This window comes from Lycorma delicatula, chromosome 3 (genome assembly GCF_047948215.1).
Source record: "Lycorma delicatula isolate Av1 chromosome 3, ASM4794821v1, whole genome shotgun sequence".
NCBI classification, from domain to species: domain Eukaryota; kingdom Metazoa; phylum Arthropoda; class Insecta; order Hemiptera; family Fulgoridae; genus Lycorma; species Lycorma delicatula.
Genome location: NC_134457.1, coordinates 114915861 through 114943080, shown reverse-complemented (window position 1 = coordinate 114943080; position 27220 = coordinate 114915861). Strand labels below are relative to the sequence as shown.

Below are 27220 nucleotides of genomic sequence, written 5' to 3'. Positions count from 1 at the left end.
AGTTCGCAATCTATAACATTTCCTGCAGTTTCTACTCTACCGGGAAGTAGCTCATTAATTTGTTGTTCTACCTGCTCATTATTTAATACGGGCAGACGCCTTCCAAATCGCTTAGTGATTATTTTGTATGCCTGTCCTCAGGGGTCTCCGTCTAACTCCTCGTAGAGTCTGTGCCATTGTTTTTTCTTAGACATACGAATAGCTTTGTTTAAGGCCCGTCTGGTCTCTTTATAAGCCAGAGATGCCTCCTCGTACTCCTGTCCGCCTCGCATTCTGAGTCTCTGCTTCCTTCTTCTGCGCGATTGTAGGAGCCCTCTCAGTGTTTCAATCTCCATATTCCACCAACACACTGAGTGTCTATTAGCTCTTCTGTGAGCTACTCTGCCCATTTCTTGTCTTATAACGTTAGTCAGGGCAACTGGTGTCAGATTCTCTATGTTGATAATCCTTTCGGCCGTTCTATCGATTATGATCTCGATCTGTTCTGTTGTAAAACTACTATAGGGCATTTTCTCTCTAGTCACATAGTCTGAGCCTTTTATGGTAATCATAGTGGCATGATGGTCACTCGCCACATCATGTGGTAACACTCGCCAGTCCCAGTGTTCCCTACTCCAACTATCGTCTATGATTGTTAAGTCCGAGACTGACGAGTGTCCTCTCGCCTCATATGTAGGGGTACCATCATTTACACAATGACAGCTAACTGCCCCCATCATATCCGTAAGGATCTCACCTCTGCGATTGCTGTATGCGCTCCCTGCTGCAATCGCTTTACTATTGAAATCACCTAGAATAATGACTTTCTTCCTAGCGTTATTTACTACTCCTTGTATTATGTCTAGTCTTCTAGTAAATTCATGTATGTCACAGTTTGGAGACACATAGGCACCAATCACTAGTGTTGAATCCGACTCCACCGCCAACATGCCTCCAGATCTGGACATCAATCTCCATGCTATCCTGCCACTTACATCCATAATTGCCACGTCACCATTTGTATCCACCATCCAGCCTGATCTAGCAACAAGGTACTTGTTCGGCTCCGTGATTATAAGTAAATCAGCCCTTTGCTCTATGACCAGTTCACTAACCAAATCATGAGACATGGTGCTTCTGTTTGCGTTAACCATTATCACCCTAAGCATTTAAGTGTTTTGAGCACCCCCAGCCTCCGGTGCGGTGTTCTTGGCTCCCACAATCCAGGCAGCTACTATGCTCCCGGCATTCAGCAATCTTGTGGTCTCTGCCTCCACAATTGAACCAGTGATCGATTCTGTCAGGGCCCTTGCACTCATGTTTACGATGTCCAGTATTCCAGCATCTGAAGCACTTTTCCTCTGATTCCCTAGTATATGCCCGACAATTTACCCAGCCAATCCTCAACCTTTGTTCCACCAGCTTACAGGCAGCCCTATACGAGGTGATAACTGTAACATTTTGGGTCTCGGTGTACCCTTTTCTAATTGACGATATCTTGATGTCCTCATCAGTACCTACTCTTGCAGTAATTGCAGCAAAAATTTCTGTCTCAGTGGTGTCATATTCTACATCCCTGATGTGAACTATTGTGCGCCTTCCCGCTCTTGTACGCAGGTCAACATGCAGATCTGCCGCCTTATCTCGTAGGTTACTTGTAAACTCTGCAGCTATCTGCGCTCCCTGAATTCTCACGTGGAGTTCTTTATTCCTGCCCTTACGTAAGGAGATGACCTCTTTTGCATCTTTTCTACTTACTGCAGACTTCATCGTTTTAAGTAAATCAGAATAGGATTTTCCAGCTGCTTTGATAACCACAGTACGACTGTCAACTGCCGGTGGTGTCGACTTTTTAATATGGGTTTGTCCAGGCTTGCCTTGTATAGCTTTACCTTCAACTGGGATCGTAAGCACTTTAACCGCTACTTCCTCGTCTCTCCGCAAATAAGATATTAATTTCTTCATATAGTTTCCAATATTATTATTGGGGATGATAAAAACTAAATTACCAGCCTGAGGAATAATCTTCCTTAAAGCCCTCAATATAGCTCCCATTGTGCTCTTCTCAGCAGCATTACCATCATAGTAGATTTTTTATTTACTTTTCTTAATGTCGTCACAGTCTCCAAGAATTGATTGTACATCTTTACGAATGTCGCCTACTTTGTATTTGGTACTAATACCTTTTTTTTCATCCCCTTGACTTGATTTACTTAAATCACTAACAGTACAAGAGTCCATCACCTCAGAAGGCAACTCATTAATCAAACTAATTTTGTTCCGCAAACTATTTGGCCACCTTTTGGGCAGTAGATCTATTATTTGCTCATCTGTCAGCTCCTTAGTAAGAATTTGCTCCATCTCATCTTCCACAACTATAGGGTCCGTCTGAGTAGCCTGCGTAACAACTGATAAAGGGAACGAGACTTGCGTCAAGGCATTAAGCCCATCATATATGCCTTTGAGCTCCTGCTCATGTGTACTTATGTATTTTGAGAGACCCGGTCCCATATGCTGTCTCAACACCACCATAGTTAATCCCAATTGGTAAACCAGATTGCTAAGGCTCTCCGGCGGTCCGTCTTCTTCTTCTTCTTCTTCTTCTGAGGACCCCTGTCGGGGCCTCTTTTTACATTTACCCTCCGTTTTCTTAGTAATGGTAACCTTTTGTGAGCTAGAAGCTCCCTGCGATGATCCCTCTAAGGGGAGTGATCCTCTTATTAGGGGAGTGATCTCATATTAGCGCTATTGGACTACGCGGACGATCCCGAGTTCAACGAGTACCCACTCGGGGATGGGAGCCCCAAAAGAAATTTGGAGGGGGGGATCGGGGGGGTTGGTAAAATGTATCAACCTAAAAATAGGGTCCAAAATTTGGTGGGAGGGGGGGTCAGGGAGGTAGGAAACTTTTTGGGAAGGATTTATAACTTGGGATGAGGAATGTAGGACGAGTGGTTCAGAAATTATTAAGGAACAAAGAATTCCCTAATAAAAACTAGTCTAAGGACTTAGAAAAATTTCACTCGCATAACTACTAATATACGAAAAAACTTCGTAAGTCCTTCTTTACAGTTAATTTCAGACTGGTATTAGCCTGTCGAATAACTTAGAATAATTTGTTATTATAAGCTCTATTATAACCTCAAAAAACTGTTAAAAAGTTATTGTACAATAAGTTTACTCACTTTTTATACACACTGGTAGTCTTTTCGTTATTGATAAACGTCACCAACACTTTAACACACTATAATATCTGGGATTTAGCGAGTAAAAAGCACAAAAATATTGATCTCACTAATGAGAACAAAAAACTTTTTATAGTTTTTTGATAAGTCCGTAACCAAATAACTCAAAAATGATAGTCCGTATTCCTTGTCCAATCCACTTAAAGATCCAGTCCACCAAATCAATGTAAAAACCAAAAAACCAATCGAAAACAACAAAAAAACGCGGAGCTCTAGAAAGACACGTCTACACACCGTGCAGTCCACAACTCGACTTTTTAATAATAATAATAATGCCCTGAGGTAGATAATCCCCACGTCCGGGACACAACATCTACGTTCCACGTCCAGGGCGGCAACAGCTGTACTCACGTACATTACATATAGCTGACTAACGGGGTTCCGAGTGTTGTTTCTCAGATATGCTTTTTTCGGCCGATTTTCATCAATAGGCCGTATTACAGGACTGGACTTCGCGGCCACCTGCAGATACGAAATTCTTAACGAATATGGAAATGGATTGATACTACCTTTAGAGCTGGCGATTGCAAGCATGTAGTTAAGGTGCCCATGTTGTTCGGGGCATGGGAGCCCTGAAAGCCTCGGTGTGTAAGGGCCTGGAGTCAGTGCAGAGAGCGGATGCGCAGTCCTATACTGCGCTATACATTACAGTGCTATAATTTATAGCACTGTAATAAAGCAGACAAGTTATAAATTTCAATATGAAACTTTGTTGAACCAAATTAAACAAAAAAAATCTCACTTTACTTCTATTATGAGCAGTTAAGGCCACAGTTAAAATAACAATGAAGTTTCCCAAGACCAAGTAATCGTTTTTAAAATAATGTTGGAAATATAATTTAACTGTATCATAAAACTATAAATAGCTATGAAGTATTGCTGTTTTTTTATACATATAACATGAATTTTATACGTATAACATGCGCATGATATGTACAGAAATGCAATTCAGATACTTGCAATAACACAAGGAACGTTTGTTTACTTTAGGCCTCAAGTTTAATTTGAATATTTTAAATTTTATAATATAAATATTATAAAATTAGGAAACAGATTACAAAAAATGTTTCAATAATAGTGCATTGTTTGCATTGCTGTAGATCTAATATATTTATAATTACATAATAATAACTAATAATGTGATAATCTGAAATTAATAACAGTCCTAAGTAATGATTAATATTCTTGTGTGGTAGCTATTTTTGAAAGTGATGTGTCATTTTTGTCCACCCAGTGGATTGCATCAACTGGTTGAAGGTTGTCATATGTATGTGTGTTCTGTATTTGCATGACACATAGCAGATTGTTTACTTCAAACCTAAATGTAAAGTAGACAGAAAATGGTAAAAATGGGTTTACCAAAAACTGATTAAATATGCAGTTGAGTTAACCCAGGTTTGGCCCATTTTGTCATAGCTCTCTTAAAACGAGTTACATTACACTCGTACTCAGATTTTCCAGTTAAAGAGTTAATTGTATTTGATAACAAATAACATAAATAATTGTATCTGGAACAAAATTACCAGATATATATTCTCTATTCAAAGTTATATGCAACCAAACACTCTCAACTAACTCTGAACTTTCAACTGTAAGTTTAAATTTCTCAACATAAATAACTTCCAGATTCTAAACAATAAATAATAATAAAGCATAAGGAAAAATACTCACACCAGCCTTCATAGCCTTCAAATGAATATCCTTTTCTCCATAATAGAAATAAATTTGTCAGTAAAACAGTGAATGAATAATCAGTAACTCTTGTGTTTTTAGCATATAGGTCATCCTTTATAACCCACATATTACCTGCAAATTGAAACAGAAAACTGTATTTTAGAATACTTTACACAACATTCAAGTAGTAGGTGAGCAAATCTGGTGTTCAGCATTGTCTATTGCTATTAGTAAATGAATATGTTTGTAATTGTTCATTTGTATTATGTTGTTAAACCTCTCCATCACTTTATTTTTTCATTATAATAAAATGCATGTAAAAATTAGGTTAAGAAACTGATTTTTTTCTAAATTATTTTACTAAGTATAATAATTTTATACGTATTAATTGTATTTTTACCATTTGTATCAAAATCATAATATATGAGCAGAATCTTAGTAATTTCAAGACAGGAAATATTTAATTGAAGGTTTGGGGTGCAAGGAATCCTAACTTCTTTGAACTTTGTAATCGTTACTCAAAAATTATCAATTTAAAAAAAAAAATTGAATATCACAGTATTTTATTTTTTGTTTAGAAATGGGCTTAAGGAACTTAAGAATACCTCATGGAAAATCCAGCTCAAACTTTCAATATCATAAAGTATTTCAAATTTCTGGTGATGTATTAGTACTCTCCAAGTTTTCAGATACAATTTCTCAGTAACATATATGCTGAATATAAAATAACAATTTTACTAAGGGAGGCTGAACACCTAAGAATAAAATCTCTTAAGTGGGAATCCAGTACTTAAAATTTGTTGCCGAACGTTTTTCCGAAACCAATTTCTCGAATGACCACTTTCCTGAATAAACATTTCTCCCAGTGATCTTCTTCCTGAATGTGCTTTTTCCCAAATAAACATTTTTGCAAATAAACTGGAATATACTGTTTATTTACACCAAATTTCTATTATCATTTGTAACTACATTTTTTTTTGCGTTTGCAAGTAGATTTACAGTACTTATAATGGCTGAATCTCAAATAATAATGGCTCAAGCAACAGTTGTGGGTAAAACAAAATTAATTATTGATGGATGCATCTACTTGTGGTCAAACAGGGACAAGTGCAATATATACTTATTGTAAGCATTTTTGAATGAAGCAGATGAAGCTTTAACAAGTCTACCTAAGCTAGTTCAACAACATGGTTGTTAAAGAAGAAATGACAAATTCAAAAGCACATTCAAAACACTGTTGAAAAATATCCAGAATATGAGCTCAGTCCACCTGAATATCTTTGAGTTCTTGTGCAAAATATTATTTAATTTAGTGATTTTTATAAATGTTTATAACTGCATAGGTTTTTCCATGTGAATACACCGAAATTTCACTTACAATTGTGCTAACTTTTCTAAATATAATATTTTTTTTTATTTTCAGTAACAATATCTTGAAAGAGCACTTGGAATTCTGGTTATTTGGAATTTTGATCTTTTAGGAAAACATCCAGGAATCCTTAAAATTTTATCAGTGGAATAAATATAAAAATTAATAAAAATACCCCAACTCTGTTTTCTGGATCTTCAAGAATTGGGAGAGTTAACATGAGTCTGATACTCAAGAGGAATAAACAAATAGAAAAAGACCATTACTTATAACCATTGTAGTGGCATTATTCATAATTATCAGTATTGTGACATTGATATTCGGATAGACAGTTTTCAATAAAAGAGGGACATTATGATGGCAAGTTTTAGTTTGAGAATGCCAGTTATTAACTTTTCATAATTTTAGGTAATTCACAATAAAAAAAATGTCAAAACATTTTGTAAAGCAGTTTACCTTTTTAAATTTTATTCCCATTCTTTTCTATAAACAGAAATACTAAGAGATTATGAAAGTGGATACAATTACATTAATATGTATATATAATAAATAACATTTTGGGACGAAATGATTCCGGAACCGATTTAAACTTTCTCCATACTTAAAATCTCAATTAAGAAAATCGGTTTGCGCCTCCACGTTGGTTCGTCTGGATAACCAGTTAGAAACGTGTTGATTTCTACTGGTGAACTAAATCGGAATCACCTCTCTGGATCACATCCAGAGTTGTAACTCGGGAATTTATTCCCACCCAAGGCTGACTTGCCTTTGAAAGTCTAATATGGAAGGTCTTTTAAGAAAAAATCCACCGTCTGGTAAATACCAGAGAAGGCTGCACTCGGATCCGGTGGGCAGCTGCTTAAAAGATAACAATGAATCGGAGCGTTTGGAAACACCCAAAAACAACACAACTTCAAAATTGAGGATAAAACACAAGCAAATAAACTACATTGCCACTCACAACATTAATTCTCTAACTCAACCCGGCAAACTAAAAACTCTAACGGACATAATGGACAAACAAAAACTCCTAATTGCAGGACTTCAAGAAATGAGAAACACCGATCGAGAGCCGTTTGAATCTCAGGGTTACAGAATTTACAAAGGAATCCCCGGGAAACGTGTGATGAAGAATTGCCCACAGTTCGGAACAGGATTTGCAATCAATCTTAAAATAATTGACTCAGTCGTAGAATTTAAGTCTTACTCCCCCAGGATTTCAACCTTAACCCTAAAATCAGCCAATAAATTCTACACCATAATAAATGTCCATTCTCCCACCAATGACAAAAACAATCTTAAAAAAGATAGAGAAGAGATGGACAAATTCTGGGAACTTCTTGACCAAACTGCAAACAACATAAATAAGACTCACACCAAGATTTTAATAGGGGACTTTAATGCCCAACTTGGTAAAGAACGAAGATATCGTGATATTATCGGAAAATGGCCTGTCCAGAAGAAAACTAACAAGAACGGCCAAAGACTTGTCGAATTTTGCAGAAACCATAATATGATCTCAAAATCCACCTATTTTATGAGAAAACCAAACAAATTGAAGACTTGGAAAGACCCAGATTGGAAAAAAGGGGAATGGCAACTTGATCATGTTTGCATGGACCGGAATTATCACAAGGAGATTTATAATGTAAAAATTTTGAGAGGAACAGATACTGGATCGGACCATTACTTAAATAAAGTTAAAATAAAATTCACCCCGCATAAAAAGAAAAAATCCCAACCTAAAAACAAAAGAGCTTATGATCCACATAAATTAATAAACAATGCCATCTTTGAAGAAACAACAAAAAAAATCAAATTAACTAATAATTTAAAAGAACTGACATCCCAACTGAAAGAAATAGCTGAAGAACTAGCCCCTATAAACCCAAGAAAAAAACACCAATGGTGGAATGAAGAATGTGACAAAGCATTCAATGACCGACACCGGGCTTGGATCAACCACCAAACCCAGAAAACTGAAGAATCTAACCATGAATTCCAAACAAAGGAAAATAACTCAGAAAATTATAAGAGGAACCAAACGACAAGCCCAAAAAAACTTGATTCAGCAAATAGAACAAAGTTCCAAGAAAACTAACTCCCGAGACTATTATAAAATTTTTGGTCAGGCTCTTCAAAGATATGAACCACCCACCCTTATGCTGAGAGGAAAAAAAGGAAATATGGCCCACACCAATAAAGAAAATGCTGAAATTTTGGCAGAAACCTTCAATAGACTCCTCAACTGTGACGACTCCCCAGAGCTTTTTGAGATTGACACTGAAACTCCAGTTAAAACTTCACCGGTAAATATCAACCCGCCAACAATTCAAGAAGTTCTCGGAAAGACCAACTTGAACTGGAACTTGGGGAATACCAAGGGGGATTTAGGCCATGGAGAGGTTGCCCGGAGCAAATAATATCCCTAAAACTTATGATGGACTTATATAAAAGACGGAAAAAACAACTAATAATCACCTTCGTCGACTTTAAAAGGGCCTATGATTGTATACACCGACCATCCATGCTGAATATTCTGAGATACCTGGGCCTTCACCCTAAACTCGTAAACATGATAAAATTAACTTTAACCAATACCCAGTCCAGAGTGAAATTCAGAGGTGAACTCTCTCAACCATTCTACATAAAAACTGGATTGAGGCAAGGAGACGGCCTCTCACCACTCCTTTTTAACTGCGTCCTCAAATTTTAAAACCTAGCGCCTTCAAAACCTAGCACAAAAGATAGGGCTTCATATCTTTTTCGAAAAAACTGAACTAATGGCCATAGATCCTCTGGTAATAGAGCACATTACGGTAAACAATCAGAAAATTAAAATAGTAAAACAATTTAAATATCTAGGGGAAATAATAACTTATAATTTAAATGAAAAAGTGACATGGCAAAACAGGACAAATAAAAGGATTAAATTCCAAAAATTAACTTGGTCAACATATAACAAAAAATGCTTTTCTGCTAAAACAAAACTTAAACATTATAAAACTGTAGTACAGCCAGAAGTCACCTACGGAAGCGAGACCCTTTTCAAAATCACTCAGAAAAACCGAATTGAAAAAATTCTGAAAATAGAGAGGAGAATTGTCAGAACGTGTATCAATAAAAAACACCAAAAAGAAGGCCAATGGTGGATTGTGCCAAATGAGGTGGTGTATCGAGAAATAGAGCCTGTTACTGATACTATGCGGAAAAAAAAAATCTCCTTCTTTGGTCATCTCATAAGGACACCGGAAACAAGACTGTCAAGAAATATTGAAAAGCTCTGGTTCCAAAAGCTAGAAGTAGGATGGATCAAAGAAATTAGAGAAGATATGAAAGAATTGGGAATTTCCCTGACTGACCTACAGAATAAAACTGGAAAAATTACAAAGCTAAAAGACAAAAGCATTAGATTTAAACAAAAGACAGACAAACGACAAGATACAACGAAGAGGGTGTTTACAGATGAAGAAAAGAAAGCAAGATCTGAACGGATGAAGAAATACTGGGCAGCTCGGAAGAGTAAAATAATAGTTTTAATAGTTTAATAGTTTTCTTTAGTGGAGATATTTCTGCATAATGTTATTTCATTACATCATCAGCTACCTTTTACAGGATGTGATTTGCCAAAAATAAATCTATAAGACTTTTTTTTATATAAAAATTTAAAACCGCTGAATATATTTATTAACATACAAAGCACTTATTATTAAGGCCAGAAATGAAGTTTAAAACAATAAAGTAACAGTTTAATTTATGTAATAAATAGCATTCAAAATGATGAATTGTGGTTTTGGAATCCAGAGGCCAAGAATTGGTAGTTCTGGCCATGCTATTGTGACCATCACAAAGTGTTGAAAGGACATGAGTTAGAAATTCTTTTGTAAGATCAAAGCGATTTTTTCTCTGGACCATAATCCCATGACTTGGAAAATAAATTATTTTGCACAGTAATATGACACCCTTAGGCCAGAAAATTTTATTTCAGCTTCAAAATCCATAACAAATTATATATTTGTCTAAATGAGTATTGAGGTTGTAAACATATATATATATATATATTCAGGGTTATCATAAAAGAATGGTGCGGTTTCAGTAATTCATAGGAAGATTGTAGGGAAATTTCTAGATGTTATATTGGTATTCCTGAAAGCCTCCAACCCAAAAGTTTGTTTATCAGCAGTTGTAACCACAACGTCAGATCTTGTATTGTTGTTGCGGTGAATTTAGTGAGTTACTATGTTCTTGGATAAAGACAAAGCAAAGTGTGTTTTATTGATGGCTGAATTAAAATCCGTAATTTTAGTTCAACGTGCGTTTCGACGTGAATTCGGAAGAGATCCACCACGCAAAAATAACATAACACGTTGGTTCAAACAATTCGAAGAAACTGGATCACTTAAGAAACAGAAATCAACCACCAGACGAAACGGTTGAATTAATTAGACAATCGGCAGTTAGAAGTCCTGGGAAGTCCAACCCCCGTCGAAGCGTCGAATTAGGTATTCCAAAATCAACAGTTCACAAAGTTTAACATAAAAAACTGAAATTGTACGTTTATAAAATCCAGATACTGCAGAAATTGAAACCCGATGATGGTGTAAAACGTTACAATTTCGCTGTTGAAATGTTGGGCAGAATAAGTGAAAACGAATCATTTTTAGATGATATAATTTTTACAGACGAAGCTACATTCCATGTGAATGGATGTGTTAACAGACACAATTCATGAATATGGGGCTCTGAAAACCCACACGCAATTATTGAGAAACAACGCGATTCGCCTAAAGTTAATGTTTGCTGAGATGTGATGAAAAACCGTGAAATAGGGCCTTTCTTCTTTGCTGAAAAAACAATTAATGGAGTTGTGTATCTTGACATGTTAACCAATTATTGCTTTCCTCAGCTGGATGAACTCGAAAACATTCATCAACTTCATTTCCAACTAGATAGTGCTCCCCGCACTTCAATGCATTGGTCACGGACGCTTTGAACGAAAAATTTGGAGATCGATGGATAGGCCGGCAAGGACCCATACTTTGGCCTCCAAGGAGTCCAGACCTGACACCTTGCGATTTTTTCTTGTGGGGGTACATTAAAAGCGTTGTTTATACATAAAAAATTCGCGACCTAGACCACTTAAAAAACAGGATTAATGAAGCAATGACAACCATTAACGAAGAAATGTTAACTAATCTTTGGAGAGAAGTTGAGTATCGTTTGGACATTTGTCGAGCGACTAAGGGCGCACATATTGAAATTTATTAATTATGTAAAAAAATTTTTGAGACGACAAATTTGAAAAATAAAAAACAAACTGTAAATAATTCTGTTTTAATTTAAACCATGTTCAAAACCGCACCATTCTTTTATGATAACTCTGTATATAAATAATATGAGATGAAATACATTTTTGCAGCTGCTTTAAACCTTATAGAATCCTAAAACTCACAAGGTTGATTAATTTTTTCTTTGTTTTGATTGTCACTTCAGAAAACTTATGAATAACTTAGTTTATTATATTAAATAAAAAGTTAACACAGCTTTTAATTAAGTGTATAATATTTTAATGGTAATTTTTCTTACCGTGTAAAGGATTATATACATCATGATATATAAATGGTCTCGTACCAGGAGCAAATTGGAGGTCTGGAAGGGAGTTATAAATCCTAAGTAAGTGGTTTGGATCCATGTGATCTGCCAGTAAAATTCTGTTTAAAAAATAATCAAAATTAAGTTGATTAAATTAATTAAACTGATTAACATTGAAATTGAGTATAGTTTTGTATTAAAATATTCATAAATTAGTAAAGTGGATAATTTCTATTTTCCTCCTTGTGACTACTACATATAAGTTATATTATACATGTATTTCTTTCCGGCCAGTAAGTACCACTCCTTATTCAGGTGCCAACCATGATTATCAAGTAGTGTTAAAGATCAACCAGTCCTTGCATAATCTTTTTTTAAGTTCTTTGACTAAAGTTTTAAATCATTAACTAATGACTAGTTGGCTATCTCAGTCTCTTGGTGTTTTCATGTTATGCTTGAAAACTTACAGCTTTCAGGCTTTAGAACCAAAAAGCAACATGATAGTAAGAAAATGTGATCAAAACAGTTTAAAATGATTTAGAAGTTCTATAATCCTGATAATCACTTTTTTTATTCTTAGTTTTAATTCTAAATTTAAATTATTTATTTTCACTTTCACTTTGAAATAATAAAAACCTAAAATCTTTTTAAACTACTGAATTTATTCAGAACTTTTGTACGTTTTTCAACATTACTTTTTAATTTTGCTTTATTTATTCATATAATAATAACAGGTTGATGCCAAGTTACAATTACTTTGGTTTTTTTTTTTATAGTATAAGAATGAATTTTGATGAGCTTGTGATAAATACCTAGACTGAACAAAATTTAAACCAAGAACTTTACAAATGAAAATAAGAGATGCTACTACTCTACTTGGAAATCAGTGGAGAGGTATTATTGCAATTCATATTACAAAAAGGTAAAAAGAATATACAATGAATAGAAAGAGAAAACAATATAGGGTAGAAAAAACCTAACCCAAATCAGGTGCCTCATACCACCTGCAGATTGTTTTTTTTTTGCACAGCGAAATGTCATTATCAGTATCCAGATACATTATTAATATAGAAAACTATTAAAAATTAAACAAGAGTAATATAAAAACACAGTGTAGATGTAAAACGCCTATGTTGTATGCTAAAGGCAAAATAGAACCACAATGAAATATAATCTCAAAAATCTAACTTTAAATAATAAAATTTCCAACTGGCATAAGCCAAATGGCATAAATAGATGAAAAATATAAATAATCAAATATTTGAATACAGATGCACGGGCTTAAGAAATGGTAAAATATTCAATAACATTGTAACATTGTTCCCTAAGATATTTCTGAAGTTAGTCCCTAGTTTAAACCTCTGACACAATGTCAAAAATAGCACAGTCCTCAAGGATGTGTCATACAGTTAGTCGGCAATTGCAATGAACAAAAACAGATATATCAGTCTGATTCATGAGGTATCCATGAGTAAATTTAGTGTGCCCTATTCGCAGATGACAAATAAATAATCTATTCTTGATGGTTATTTCTGCATGTGAAGTCCCACGGTGACACAGTGTTCTTAAATGCAAGAACACTCTTTTGCTGCACTATCAGTGCACTCATTGCCTGGAATTTTAATATGGCTAGAGATTCACCAGAAACTCACACTTGTGTTACATTCAGTCATTTCAGAAATAATAGACTGTATCTCTCAGACAACAGGTTGTCTGGAATACATGTCACTAATTGTCTACAAGGCACTCATGTAATCTGAACAGACAAGTATGTGTTGATATATTGTGCTAATTATATTCAAGGCTTTATTTTTTAGTTATGAGAAAAATAACAGTAGTTATACCTTCAATTATTTATTACATGACTCAATTTTTGTATTAAAACCAATACGGAATCCTCTACCAATGGGTTTTCCTTTGTCATCAATTTTATCTGAGGTTTATTTACAGGAGTTTAAAAGTAAAGTTGTTTACAGGGTAACTCATACACATGTTATTTTATTATGGAATAAAATATCATGATTTTATTGTGGATATTTTATTAACATATCTAGTTGACAATCATATCAATAATAACATATCTAGTAGATATGTTGACAATATTTTTTTAGTCTATAATCCAGTTATATGTAATGAGCATTTAATTATTTTGAACAAATTAAATTCCTACTAAAGTAGATTGAAATTTACCTTTGAAATTGATAATAAAAAAATAAATTATTTAGATGTTAATATTGAAATTAATAATGAAAATAATCAGTATATGACTTCAGTATACAGGAAACCGACATTTAATAAAACCACTATATGAAGATCTTCAAATTACCCGTGGTCACACAAAATTAATACTTACACAAACATGGTAAATAGAGCAATTAATTAATTATAGTATATAATATATAGTATTAAAGTATAACGAAAATAAAAGTAAATTAAACAAAGAAATAGGTATTACAAAACAAATTTCCTTATATAATGGCTATTCTTTAGTAGATAATATATATAATAAACAAATGTCAAAAATTAAAAATAATACAGATTTAATAACATTAAACAGCATTCAAAAAGTTGACAATGCATATTTAAAATATGTATACACTGATAAAATAGTTGAACATATTACAAAGGTTTATGATAAGAATAAATTTAAACCAGTTTACCAGATAAAGAACCAAATAATAAAATATCTAATAAGTAATAAGCATAATGATTCATCTGATTTATATAATTTGAGTAGTATTTATAAAATTGAATGTAATGATTGTGGCCATATTTATGTAGGAAAGACCAATAGATCATTTAAGACTAGATTCTTGGAACATTTTAGAAATTATAAAAATGGTAAGCAGGGTTTCTAATGTATCTGATCATCTGATTAAAAATAAAAATACAATATCTGATATTAGGACAAATTTAAAAATACTGGAAATTAAAAAATATTTATATGACTACAAATAGTAGGGGATTAGACATTTTAGAAAGATACAGTATTAACATATATACAGTACTAACATATGTATAAACATAAAAATAAATTTAGTTTGATCAACCTTCAGACAGAATATGAGGATGACAGTATTTTGATAGTTGCAGTAGATGGCACCATCATCTATTTTGATAAATAGTTAAATGGACAACATGCATAATTCTTTACTTAAAATTATTTTTATTTGATTTTAATTTGAATTTAATTTTAATTTTATTTTATGCCTAGAGATCATATTTTTACATAGGTAAAAAAAAACTTTTACAATTAATTTTTAATGTTAATTTTAATTAATTTTTCATATTTATAAATTTTGTTTAATTTTTAATTTACCTGAATAAAAGTTTAAATTAAAAAGATTAAAGGGTTTAAATTTTAAATAAATAATTGCACGATATGTTATTATATTTTATTAAGCTTGTAATGTAATTTGAGATGAATATATAATGCAGCTGATGATGTGAGTAAATTGCAAAAGTGCTCCTGCATATATATAGTGGAATAAGGTAAGTCATCTACTTTATTCATGATGTAATTTGGTTGATCTAATAAAATACATAAATATATACATTAATATAAACATAAATATATACATATAATATAAATATATACATTGTACATAATTCAACTTGATCATCCAAGTATAGAATTAACAGAATTAAATTATTTCTGTATATGGGTGGTCAAGATGATCAAGTTGTTATATACAACAATTATTAGTACAGAGGTGATATAGGTCTAGAAAAAATATGTATTATATAAAATCAAAACTAAAATGTTTTCTCAATTATTCTATCATTTACTCTGATTTTCAATAAGGAAAGAAAATTATATGAAATAGATAAGAATTTAATTAATAAATATATGTTTAATATAAAAATAGAAGGGAAATTCCTCTCATACTAATGATAAGAAAATATAGGAGTTTAGTAAGGTTTAATGTACCTTTGTTGATTTCTGCATAAATTATCATAGCTTATTTTTAAAGTGCATACACTTCATAAAACAAAGAGGGAAGAAAGAAAGATTAGCTTAAAAAACTTGTTTTGACTGAGCAAAGTGAGAATAGTTAATATTACTTTCCAGAATTTGATGTTAGAAGAGTTAAATAAAAGTATTATTTTCCCAGGCATATTCAGCTTGGTAACTGGATAAGTAAAGTGTTAAGAAATATTGCAAAACAGAGATACATATATTAAACTAGGAAGAAAGATACCAATAGTAGTTTTCTCATGGTGTTATAGTGTTGAATAATGATAAAAATGTAAATAAAATATTACTACTGCTTATAGTAAAATCATAACTTGAATTGCACAGATCAGAGGGGCAAATTTGTTTCTTAAAACACACTTTGGCTCCCTCCTGCAAACAACTAGCTATATGTAAGAATTTTAGACGAGTAGCTCATAGTTAACACTTGCCAACAACTCATGCATAAAAACATGAAAAGATTTATCAACAAAATAAAGAATTTAAATATTCCGCACTTTCATTCTTTCAACTAACCAATCTCAGTGGTAATATACCTGTACAAGACATTATCATGATACAAAATGAAAAATACACCATCTAACAGAAAGCACAAAACATTAACACATTTTTGCTGTGTTCTTACAAAATTGGAGACATTTTCACGAAACATGGTTTCTGTGTCTCCTTTGAAACAAAATACATAAAATCAGACAACAAGCTGATAAAACACACTGATAAACACAGCAAGTCATTACATGAAATGTAAATTAAATTGCAGTGATTGCGTTAGGTAATGTACCAGACAAGTTGGATGTACATTCTCACATTAAGATACAATATAATAAGGAACACATTCAGACACTACATACAAAATATTATTGAATTTTACAAATAACTCCATATAAATAGAAGACATAAAGAAATTAACATACAAATTTTATATACAACATATAAAAAACACAATCTCAATGCACTTGAATGATTGAGATTTTTATTGATACAAAATTTGACAAAATCAAACATACTAAGTGAAAACACACATGATATATTTTGATTTCAAAGTAAGGAGGTTTTCTATATTGCAGAATTAACAACAGATGTACCAGAAACTGACTGATGAAGGCACTAATAATTACTTCAGAAGTCTTTATTAAAATAGTTCCATTACTATGAAGTGTATTATTTATAATTTTATTAATATTAAAGAACATAAAGGAGTTATTGAAGTAGTGTTGAAATAAGTAGAAGAAAAATTAACAAAATTAAAAGTTGTGGCTGGGGTATGTCAAATTCCTGATCCATACAAAAGATTAAATTAGGAAAATCTGTGGCTTGGATGTAAAATCAGTTGTTGATCTCTGTACAAAATAAAGAATTTTTGGTGGCATGTTAGGCTCGGAGGTGTAAATATAATGTTGAAGTATCCACAGTTTCTGCTTGAAGCTCCAACTTGTAGGTGAAATGTTTCTTTAAGATCAAAAAATCTAATCTCAAGTATGAGGTGATCTTTGCTCTAAGAGAAAAATTTGTCTCAAACTTATTTAAGAAAGTGGCCTTCTTCCACACTTTCAATACTATATGTACCTCAATTTAGAAATTTTATAAACATTTGAACAGTGGAATGAAGGAGATGGAGTTGACTGATGCCTTCCTACCCAAAAATTAGTTTTATGAAAAGTTAACAAAAGAAAAAAGAGAAGAAAGGAAATGTAGACCTTTAATGTTCATATCTTAGTTTTGTTGTTTGTTGCCATATTAATTATGTTTGATTTCTACTCATAACTGTTACTATAACTAAACAATGATGTAAGATTCAGATGCAGAAATAACATTCAGGTATCATCATTTGTAATTTGAGCTGATTCTGTCAGATCTGTACCTTTCAGTTTTAAAAAATTATGTTTGACAACTACATCTTTTCTAAAACATAAAATCAATGATTGTGAAGAAACCAGAACATGCATTCAGTCACATAATTTTTAGATGAAATATTGGTGTTAATTTAGTTGTCATGTGATGGTGAAAGCAAGACTGTGGAGGGAAGTGTATATATTATTTAGGCATTTCTTTAGAAGACGTACCGTAGCAGCACTTGTACAGAGTGTCTACAAGGATTTTACAATGCAACTTTGTGATAATTATATAATAAAACTGAGTTCTTTCTGTTTGTTCAAAAACTGAAGAATTAATTTATTTATTCATTAAATTTTAACAATCATATAACCAATTAAAGAGAGAAACCAAAAATACCACTATATTAACTGCTTTCCATAATGTCTGATCACTAACAGAAATAAGCTGCTTTACTAATAATATTTATGGGATATTTCTGTGTAAACATAAAGTGCTATGCTAGCCATCATTTTCTTTGTTTTCTCTGGTAACTAAATATTTAAAGAATTTCTCATATGATATGCACAAAAAGTTGTACAAAGTGAATAATGAATATAGTGAATGATGAATGGACTACTGCATGTTTGAAATAGGAGGGTGAGGATGTTGTGTTTCATGTACCAAAGAGATTGAAGTAAAAGATGGCCTTCAGTGAAATAGTATTATGTATAAATAATGATGATGTAGGTACATTTCTAGTGCCATATAAATTACAAAATGATATTTATGTAAATTTATATTATATTTATATAAATATTAAATACTATTTTTTTTTTTTTTTTTTGTCTTCAGTCATTTGACTGGTTTGATGCAGCTCTCCAAGATTCCCTATCTAGTGCTAGTCGTTTCATTTCAGTATACCCTCTACACCCTACATCCCTAACAATTTGTTTTACATACTCCAAAAGTGGCCTGCCTACACAATTTTTCCCTTCTACCTGTCCTTCCAAAATTAAAGCGACTATTCCAGGATGCCTTAGTATGTGGCCTATAAGTCTGTCTCTTCTTTTAACTATATTTTTCCAAATGCTTCTTTCTTCATCTATTTGCCGCAATACCTCCTCATTTGTCACTTTATCCACCCATCTGATTTTTAACATTCTCCTATAGCACCACATTTCAAAAGCTTCTAATCTTTTCTTCTCAGATACTCCGATTGTCCAAGTTTCACTTCCATATAAAGCGACACTCCAAACATACACTTTCAAAAATCTTTTCCTGACATTTAAATTAATTTTTGATGTAAACAACTTATATTTCTTACTGAAGGCTCGTTTAGCTTGTGCTATTCGGCATTTTATATCGCTCCTGCTTCGTCCATCTTTAGTAATTCTACTTCCCAAATAACAAAATTCTTCTACCTCCATAATCTTTTCTCCTCCTATTTTCACATTCAGTGGTCCATCTTTGTTATTTCTACTACATTTCATTACTTTTGTTTTGTTCTTGTTTATTTTCATGCGATAGTTCTTGCGTAGGACTTCATCTATGCCGTTCATTGTTTCTTCTAAATCCTTTTTATTCTCGGCTAGAATTACTATATCATCAGCAAATCGTAGCATCTTTATCTTTTCACCTTGTACTGTTACTCCAAATCTAAATTGTTCTTTAACATCATTAACTGCTAGTTCCATGTAAAGATTAAAAAGTAACGGAGATAGAGAACATCCTTGTCGGACTCCCTTTCTTATTATGGCTTCTTTCTTATGTTCTTCAATTGCTACTGTTGCTGTTTGGTTCCTGTACATGTTAGCAATTGTTCTTCTATCTCTGTATTTGAACCCTAATTTTTTTAAAATGCTGAACATTTTATTCCAGTCTACGTTATCGAATGCCTTTTCTAGGTCTATAAACGCCAAGTATGTTGGTTTGTTTTTCTTTAATCTTCCTTCTACTATTAATCTGAGGCCTAAAATTGCTTCCCTTGTCCCTATACTTTTTCTGAAACCAAATTGGTCTTCTCCTAACACTTCCTCCACTCTCCTCTCAATTCTTCTGTATAGAATTCTAGTTAAGATTTTTGATGCATGACTAGTTAAACTAATTGTTCTGTATTCTTCACATTTATCTGCCCCTGCTTTCTTTGGTATCATTACTATAACACTTTTTTTGAAGTCTGATGGAAATTCCCCTTTTTCATAAATATTACACACCAGTTTGTATAATCTATCAATCGCCTCCTCCCCTGCACTGCGCAGTAATTCTACAGGTATTCCGTCTATTCCAGGAGCCTTTCTGCCATTTAAATCTTTTAATGCTCTCTTAAATTCAGATCTCAGTATTGTTTCTCCCATTTCATCCTCCTCAACTTCCTCTTCTTCCTCTATAAAACCATTTTCTAATTCATTTCCTCCGTATAACTCTTCAATATATTCCACCCATCTATCGACTTTACCTTTCGTATTATATATAGGTGTACCATCTTTGTTTAACACATTATTACATTTTAATTTATGTACCCCAAAATTTTCCTTAACTTTCCTGTATGCTCCGTCTATTTTACCAATGTTCATTTCTCTTTCCACTTCTGAACACTTTTCTTTAATCCACTCTTCTTTCGCCAGTTTGCACTTCCTGTTTATAGCATTTCTTAATTGCCGATAGTTCCTTTTACTTTCTTCATCACTAGCATTCTTATATTTTCTACGTTCATCCATCAGCTGCAATATATCGTCTGAAACCCAAGGTTTTCTACCAGTTCTCTTTATTCCGCCTAAGTTTGCTTCTGCTGATTTAAGAATTTCCTTTTTAACATTCTCCCATTCTTCTTCTACATTTTCTATCTTATCTTTTTTACTCAGACCTCTTGCGATGTCCTCCTCAAAAATCTTCTTTACCTCCTCTTCCTCAAGCTTCTCTAAATTCCACCGATTCATCTGACACCTTTTCTTCAGGTTTTTAAACCCCAATCTACATTTCATTATCACCAAATTATGGTCGCTATCAATGTCTGCTCCAGGGTAAGTTTTGCAGTCCACGAGTTGATTTCTAAATCTTTGCTTAACCATGATATAATCTATCTGATACCTTGCAGTATCGCCTGGCTTTTTCCAAGTGTATATTCTTCTATTATGATTTTTAAATTGGGTGTTGGCAATTACAAAATTATACTTCGTGCAAAACTCTATAAGTCGGTCCCCTCTTTCATTCCTTTTGCCCAGCCCGTATTCACCCACTATATTTCCTTCCTTGCCTTTTCCAATGCTTGCATTCCAATCTCCAACTATTATTAAATTTTCATCTCCTTTTACGTGTTTAATTGCTTCATCAATCTCTTCGTATACACATTCTACCTCATCATCATCATGGGCGCTTGTAGGCATATAGACGTTAACAATCGTTGTCGGTTTAGGTTTTGAATTTATCCTTATTACAATGACTCTATCGCTATGCGTCTTGAAATACTCCACTCTCCTCCCTATTTTCTTGTTCATCACGAAACCTACTCCTGCCTGCCCGTTATTTGACGCTGAGTTAATTACTCTAAAGTTACCCGACCAAAAGTCGCCTTCCTCTTCCCACCGAACCTCACTAATTCCTACTATATCCACGTTTACCCTATCCATTTCCCTTTTTAAATTCTCTAGCCTACCAACCTTTTTTAAGCTTCTAACATTCCACGCTCCGACTCGTAGAATGTTATTTTTTACTTTTCTGGTGACCCCTTCCTTAGTAGTCCCCACCCGGAGATCCGAACGGGGGACTATTTTACCTCCGGAATATTTTACCAAGGAAGGCGCCTCCATTATTGCTTTTGAAAATGCAGAGCCACATTTTCTTGGAAAAAAAAAACAGCTGTAGTTTTCCATTGCTTTCAGCTGCGCAGTACTCAGAGGACTGAGTGATGTTGATATGGCCGTTTAAGTCATTGTGATTTACGCCCCTAACAACTACTGAAAGAGCTGCTGCCCTCTTTCAGGAATCATTCCTTAGTCTGGCTCTCAACAGATACCTCTCCGATATGGTTGCACCTTCGGTCCAGCTACTCTGTATCCCTGAGCACTCAAGCCCCCTCACCAACGGCAAGGTCTCATGATTCATAGAGGAGGTAAATACTATTATCAGAGGGGAAAAGTTGGAGCTGGATTCCATAAAAAAATAGAAAATAAATAAAAGATACAAAAATTATAAATTTCAACTGAAAACCCCAAACAATAAAGCACAGAGCATCACAAAAAAAAGTAAGTACAGAAAAATTCAAAAAGATAACAGTGGATCACATTTTAGTTATAAAACTGAACAGAAAAAAAATGACAGTATTAATTTGAAATTTAAAATTTTGTAGTAGGATATAAAACCAAATTGTATAAATGAAATACCCGTAAAAAACTGCATTTATTTTACAATTCAGCATAATATGTCATTACAAAAGGTTAAATTTCAAGTTAATAACATCTATTAACATAATAGATAAGAACACAGCAAATAATAGTATAATAAAAGATACATATTGAAAAGAATAAAACATGAAATTTCTTGCACTGATTTATATTTCATGAGATACTTACCATAAATTTCAAAAATATCTTGCATGAGAATTGTCAAATCCAGTACTGCACTTAACATTTCTTTAGTGTTAGTTACTTTAAGTAGATCATTTTTTTTTTCATTTTCTTTAGAAATGGCTGTCAATACTATATAACAAGTTGAACATAATTTGACAAAAATCTACGGTATTAAGGGATTATTTGGCAGAAATTATGTTAAAAAAAGGTATATAAGATGAAAACAGCACTAAAATTTTAATTTGCACAAAAAGAAAGAAGCAGAGAAAGATTTTTATTTTTTTGTGAGAATCAAGTAGGCTGGTTCCGTTCAATTAGATATTTTTTAGACTTTCTTATTTGCTGCATTTTAAACACTACTGAATTTTTGGATAAAATCTGAAAAAAATTTGCAATATTTATATTTTCTTTACTGATGTGAAGTCTATTTAAAAAAAAATTAAATTTTATTAATTGAACATGATTTTATTAAATAAGCTAAGTACAGCAAAACTGGTAAACCATAGTGATTTAAAATTAATGTACCTGAAACCAGCAACACCAATATTTATTAAACGTGTTAAGAACTGAACAATTTTCCAGTTGATCATTCCATTTTTTTTTACTTGAATTAAATCTCTTTTCTCATCTATTTGGCATTCTAGTACCTGTTTAAAAATATAAAAAAGTGGAAATATACTTAACAAAAAGGTTCATACATAAATAAACAAATTCACTAATGATTATGAAAAAGATAAAACAGATGAAAAAAAATCATTGATTTAAACAAAATTTTTTTCTTATTTATCACACCAAAAGTATATAAAATAAGCTTGGAAAAATCAAACTTTATATGTAATCATTTCTCCCTATCCAAACTGAATATTACCAATAATACCAATGAAATTCAAAAGGGAAAGGAATTTTATTGAACAGAATTCTTCTTCACCCTTTTATCATCGCTATTTTATTAACAACTTAGGCCTCTTCATGATTTTTTCATTCCTCATGATTTTATGCCACCCTCATCCAGTCACTCTCTCCTACTCTCCTCTCATCATCTCCCCATCACCTCTCCCATAACCCACTCTCTCTCCTCCCATCATATGGTTGCCGTTAGAGAATTTTTCTTGCCCTTCCCCCAGTTCCATTTGTGCCACATGGCCTGCCTGCTTCCATTTACTTTTAGCCAATATTTCTCCAATATCCCTTAATCCAGTCTGAGTATCCAAAGTATTTTTTTCTTATCATTTAGTTTTACCTTCAACATTGACCTCTCAGATTTTTTTTCATCTTATCCATTACCTCCTTTGTTAACAACCAAGAACATATATCATTACTGAGGTAATACACTGATTAAAAGTCTCATTCTGTTTTCCTTATTGATTTTGCTAGTTAACACTCTTTTCAGTTTTCCAAATGTTACCCATCCCAGTTTCACTTTTCACTTCATTACTTCTTTGTTCCTCCCATCTAATACATATCCTCTGAACAAGGTAGATATAATTTTATATTTCACTTATTGCTATATTATCAGCTACTTTTTCATTATTTTCCCCCTCACTTTCAATTATTTTAATTTTCTGAAGATTCATTCAGAGTCCCATATTCTCTGACACTCTGTGTAAGTTCTCAATCATCTTCATTAATTCTTCCTTACTGTTATTGTTATCAAAATATCATTTGCAAATCTTAAGTGAGCCAGTCTTGTAGCATTCACCCTTATACCTTTGTCCTTCCTATCCACCCTTTTGATAATATATTCTAATCCTGTTTAAATAACTTTGGTTATATTTTATTCTCCTGTGTGAGTCCCTTCTCAATTTTAAAAGTGTCACTAGCTTCTGTCATTAAAACATTTGATGTTGCATTGTCATATATTTCTTTAATGATGTCAATATATGTTTCCTGAATTCCATATAATCTTAGCACTCTAACAACTGCCCAGAATTCAATTGAGTCAAAGGCTTTCTTGTTGTCTATAAATGCTATATGCAGTGAAATGTTATATTCTTCACATTTTGAGAAGAATATCCTTAGAGTATGAATATGGTCTACTGTGCTAAAATTTTTCCTGAAGCTGCCTGCTCATGGTTGAACGTGATCTAATTCTTTCTGCATCCTGTTTATTATAATTTTTGTAAACATGGGATAGTAAGCTTATAGCCCTTACTTCTCAATTTTTCTCCCATCTTCCTTTTTATATAACAAGATTATATAGCATTGTTCCATTTTTCCAGAATATACCTAGTTTTGAGGCATAAGTTAAATAGTGTCTTCAGTTCATTCAAAACTATATCTTCTTCTATACATTCATCATCATTCACCATACCATTCTTTCATGATGCTTTGTTTCATGTTTTTCAATGTCGCTCATATTTCAAACATTTCAATATCTGGTTCTCTCTCCTTATCTGGTTTTCTCCTTTTAGGTGTTCCTGCTAGCCTCATGATCAGGTTCCGAATTGCTTAAAATGATTTGTACAGTTTTATATAAAGTTCTTTTGCACTTTGTTTATTTCTTCTGTCATGAATTCCCCCATTTCATCAAACAGAACATTCATATTCTTTTGGCCAATACTAAGTCCCTTCCTTAACAATTTCCTGCTCTTAATGCTTTCAAAAAGCTCTTATTGCTTTCAAATCCCCTTTATCTTATGGCAAAGGAAATTATCGAAAGTCTTCTTTTCTCTAAGTCCTCTTTTATTATTCTCCTAATGGTCTTATTTACTTCAGCCACTTCAACAGAGTTCCTCTTGCCCTTCGCTATCAGCATTTTCCTTTTTTGAATTAAATCTTTAGTCTTCAATGATAAAATATCAGTTCATTCTGTCTTTGGTCTTTCAATCACCTTTGCTGCATCTAAAATCATTTTTCTAATCACTTCCTCCTGTTCTTCCACATTTCTCTTAACTGGATTATTGCCAACTCATTCATTAAGCTTTCTTTTGATTATTTTTTTATATGATGCACAGTTCTTTTGAAGTATGTTCCCACATCCACGGTTACCTTCACTAACCTTAATATTTTCACTAATATTAATATTATATTTCGTTAATATTATACCTTTGATCATTCTATGATCTGATATTCCTGCCTGGCTCAGAACTGAAATATCCATAAATATCTCTGGTACTGGTAACACTAAAAATGATTTAGACTATTTTATCAGACAGTAGTGAACAGAATGCACTGTCAAATAAAAACTTCTTTGAATTTCAAGAGAAGAATGATTTAAAATCTGATAAAACTATCAGTGTATTGCAATTTCTTCACAGCAACAATTTGGTCAGTACAGGTCTTAAATTTGATAATCTAAGAATGTGGGTTTCAAAGCAGTCAGCCTCCATCTTAAAAATATTAGTAATAACTGGTTACTCATACAAAGTACAGATAAAAATGAATTTTTCCTGGTTCTTATCGTTACCTGATAATCATAACTAGGAAGTGACTACTTTTTTCTCATTTTTTTTAATTACTTAATGTTTTTTAGTCTAGTAACCAGAGACAGATGCAGCCAGCTGCATCATACATACAATAACGGTGGCAGTGTTGTTTGAGCCACTTAACTGTATAATATCGCACCCCTTAAAAACTTAAAATTCAAAAAAACCTGAAAATGGTTTTTAGATATTTATCTGAAGAGTATTTGCAAGCCCAAATCTAGTGAATATCTTGTATAGTACATTAAGAAATGGGGAAAATTTGCAAGCACTGTTCAGCCTTTTAAAATTTCTTGACCCCTTTCAAGGTTGATTTTCAAAAATCTAGAAATTTCCTTTTTTTTTATTTACATGAAAATTGCACACACCAAAAACAAAGTTCATATCTTCATTTGTTAGTGAAAAATTACAGAGTAAATTTCATTGTTACTCCATTTTAAGCCCTTAAACTGGGAATTTCAAAAAATCTTTTCTAGTATGCACTTGCATCATAAAAACATGTGTACAAATTCCCACCGATTTATCTTCAGAAGTTTGTGTTTGGCATTGATAAATCAGTCATTCAGTCAGGACATGTTCTTTTATATATATATATAGATATTATCTAAATTATTTAAGCATACTAGCATAAAGTTTTATCATCTTCAGATTAATTAATGAATAATGCTACATATTGGTTCTTTAAGAACCTGCAATTACAAAAGTAATTTTAGCTGCAAATATTAATAGATGATATCAGGACAGGTACTTAAATCATTGGTGAAAATGATACAGAATAATTGTCTGGTCACAGACTGCTAAGGGCTCAAGCTTAATGGACTGGCTACAGAATGCTAAAGGCTCAAGCTTCTTCATTAATGCCATCTCAAATACAATTTCAAAGCCTGTCACAGATTTGACTATAGTAAATTGATGATGCTATTTGAATAATTATAATAACTAACTTTTCTAACAAATTATTATTAATAAAGAATGTTTATTACATAAAAAGGCAAGCAAGTACAGATTCAAAAAACAAAAATCCAAAAGGACATTGTAAGGTGAAATTAAAAAAAATTTATCATAACTTTTGTAATTCTTAAATACTTTCTGAAGACAAATCAGGAATTAGTAATAAATTATCTTTTTGCAAAAAATTATGGTAGTTGTTTCTTCAAAAAGGATTAGAATTTTTTTGAATCTTGGCAAAACTGATAGAAACCAATATTTAGACATCTTTGCCAATAATTTTTGTAACAGATCACAAAAATCCAGTTAATAAATAAATAAAAAATAGCGAATAAGAATTTTTAATAGTATATTTGTTTAAAAAGCATTCTCTTTGTGTTAGATGCGTCAGAGTGAAGCATATGATTAACTCTAGCCTTTCCAAGCAGTTGGCTCAAGGCCCAACTGAACAAGTTCTATTTAACACTTATGGTTTTTTGATAATATTTCTTATAAAACTGAATTCCATAATTATAAAACCAAATTCTGGATTTTCTAACATATGTGGAATTAACCACACGGCTGAACAACCTTGACTATTCTTGTAAAATCCAACACAAACCTTTAATTTGTCTTATAGCCTCTTCAGTTTCAAC

At 32.5% G+C, this 27220-nt stretch overlaps 1 protein-coding gene across 1 annotated transcript in view; it reads right to left on the bottom strand.

Annotated features, from left to right (window-relative positions):
* LOC142321912 (alpha-amylase-related protein-like) overlaps positions 1-27220 on the bottom strand; it is a 91679-nt gene that overhangs the window by 59444 nt on the left and 5015 nt on the right. The window contains exons 4-6 of the mRNA XM_075360427.1: positions 22741-22862; positions 11854-11978; positions 4896-5030 (exon numbers count right to left, since the gene is read on the bottom strand). Coding sequence (XP_075216542.1) covers positions 4896-5030; positions 11854-11978; positions 22741-22862 — 382 coding nt within the window. The remainder of the gene's footprint in view (positions 1-4895; positions 5031-11853; positions 11979-22740; positions 22863-27220) is intronic.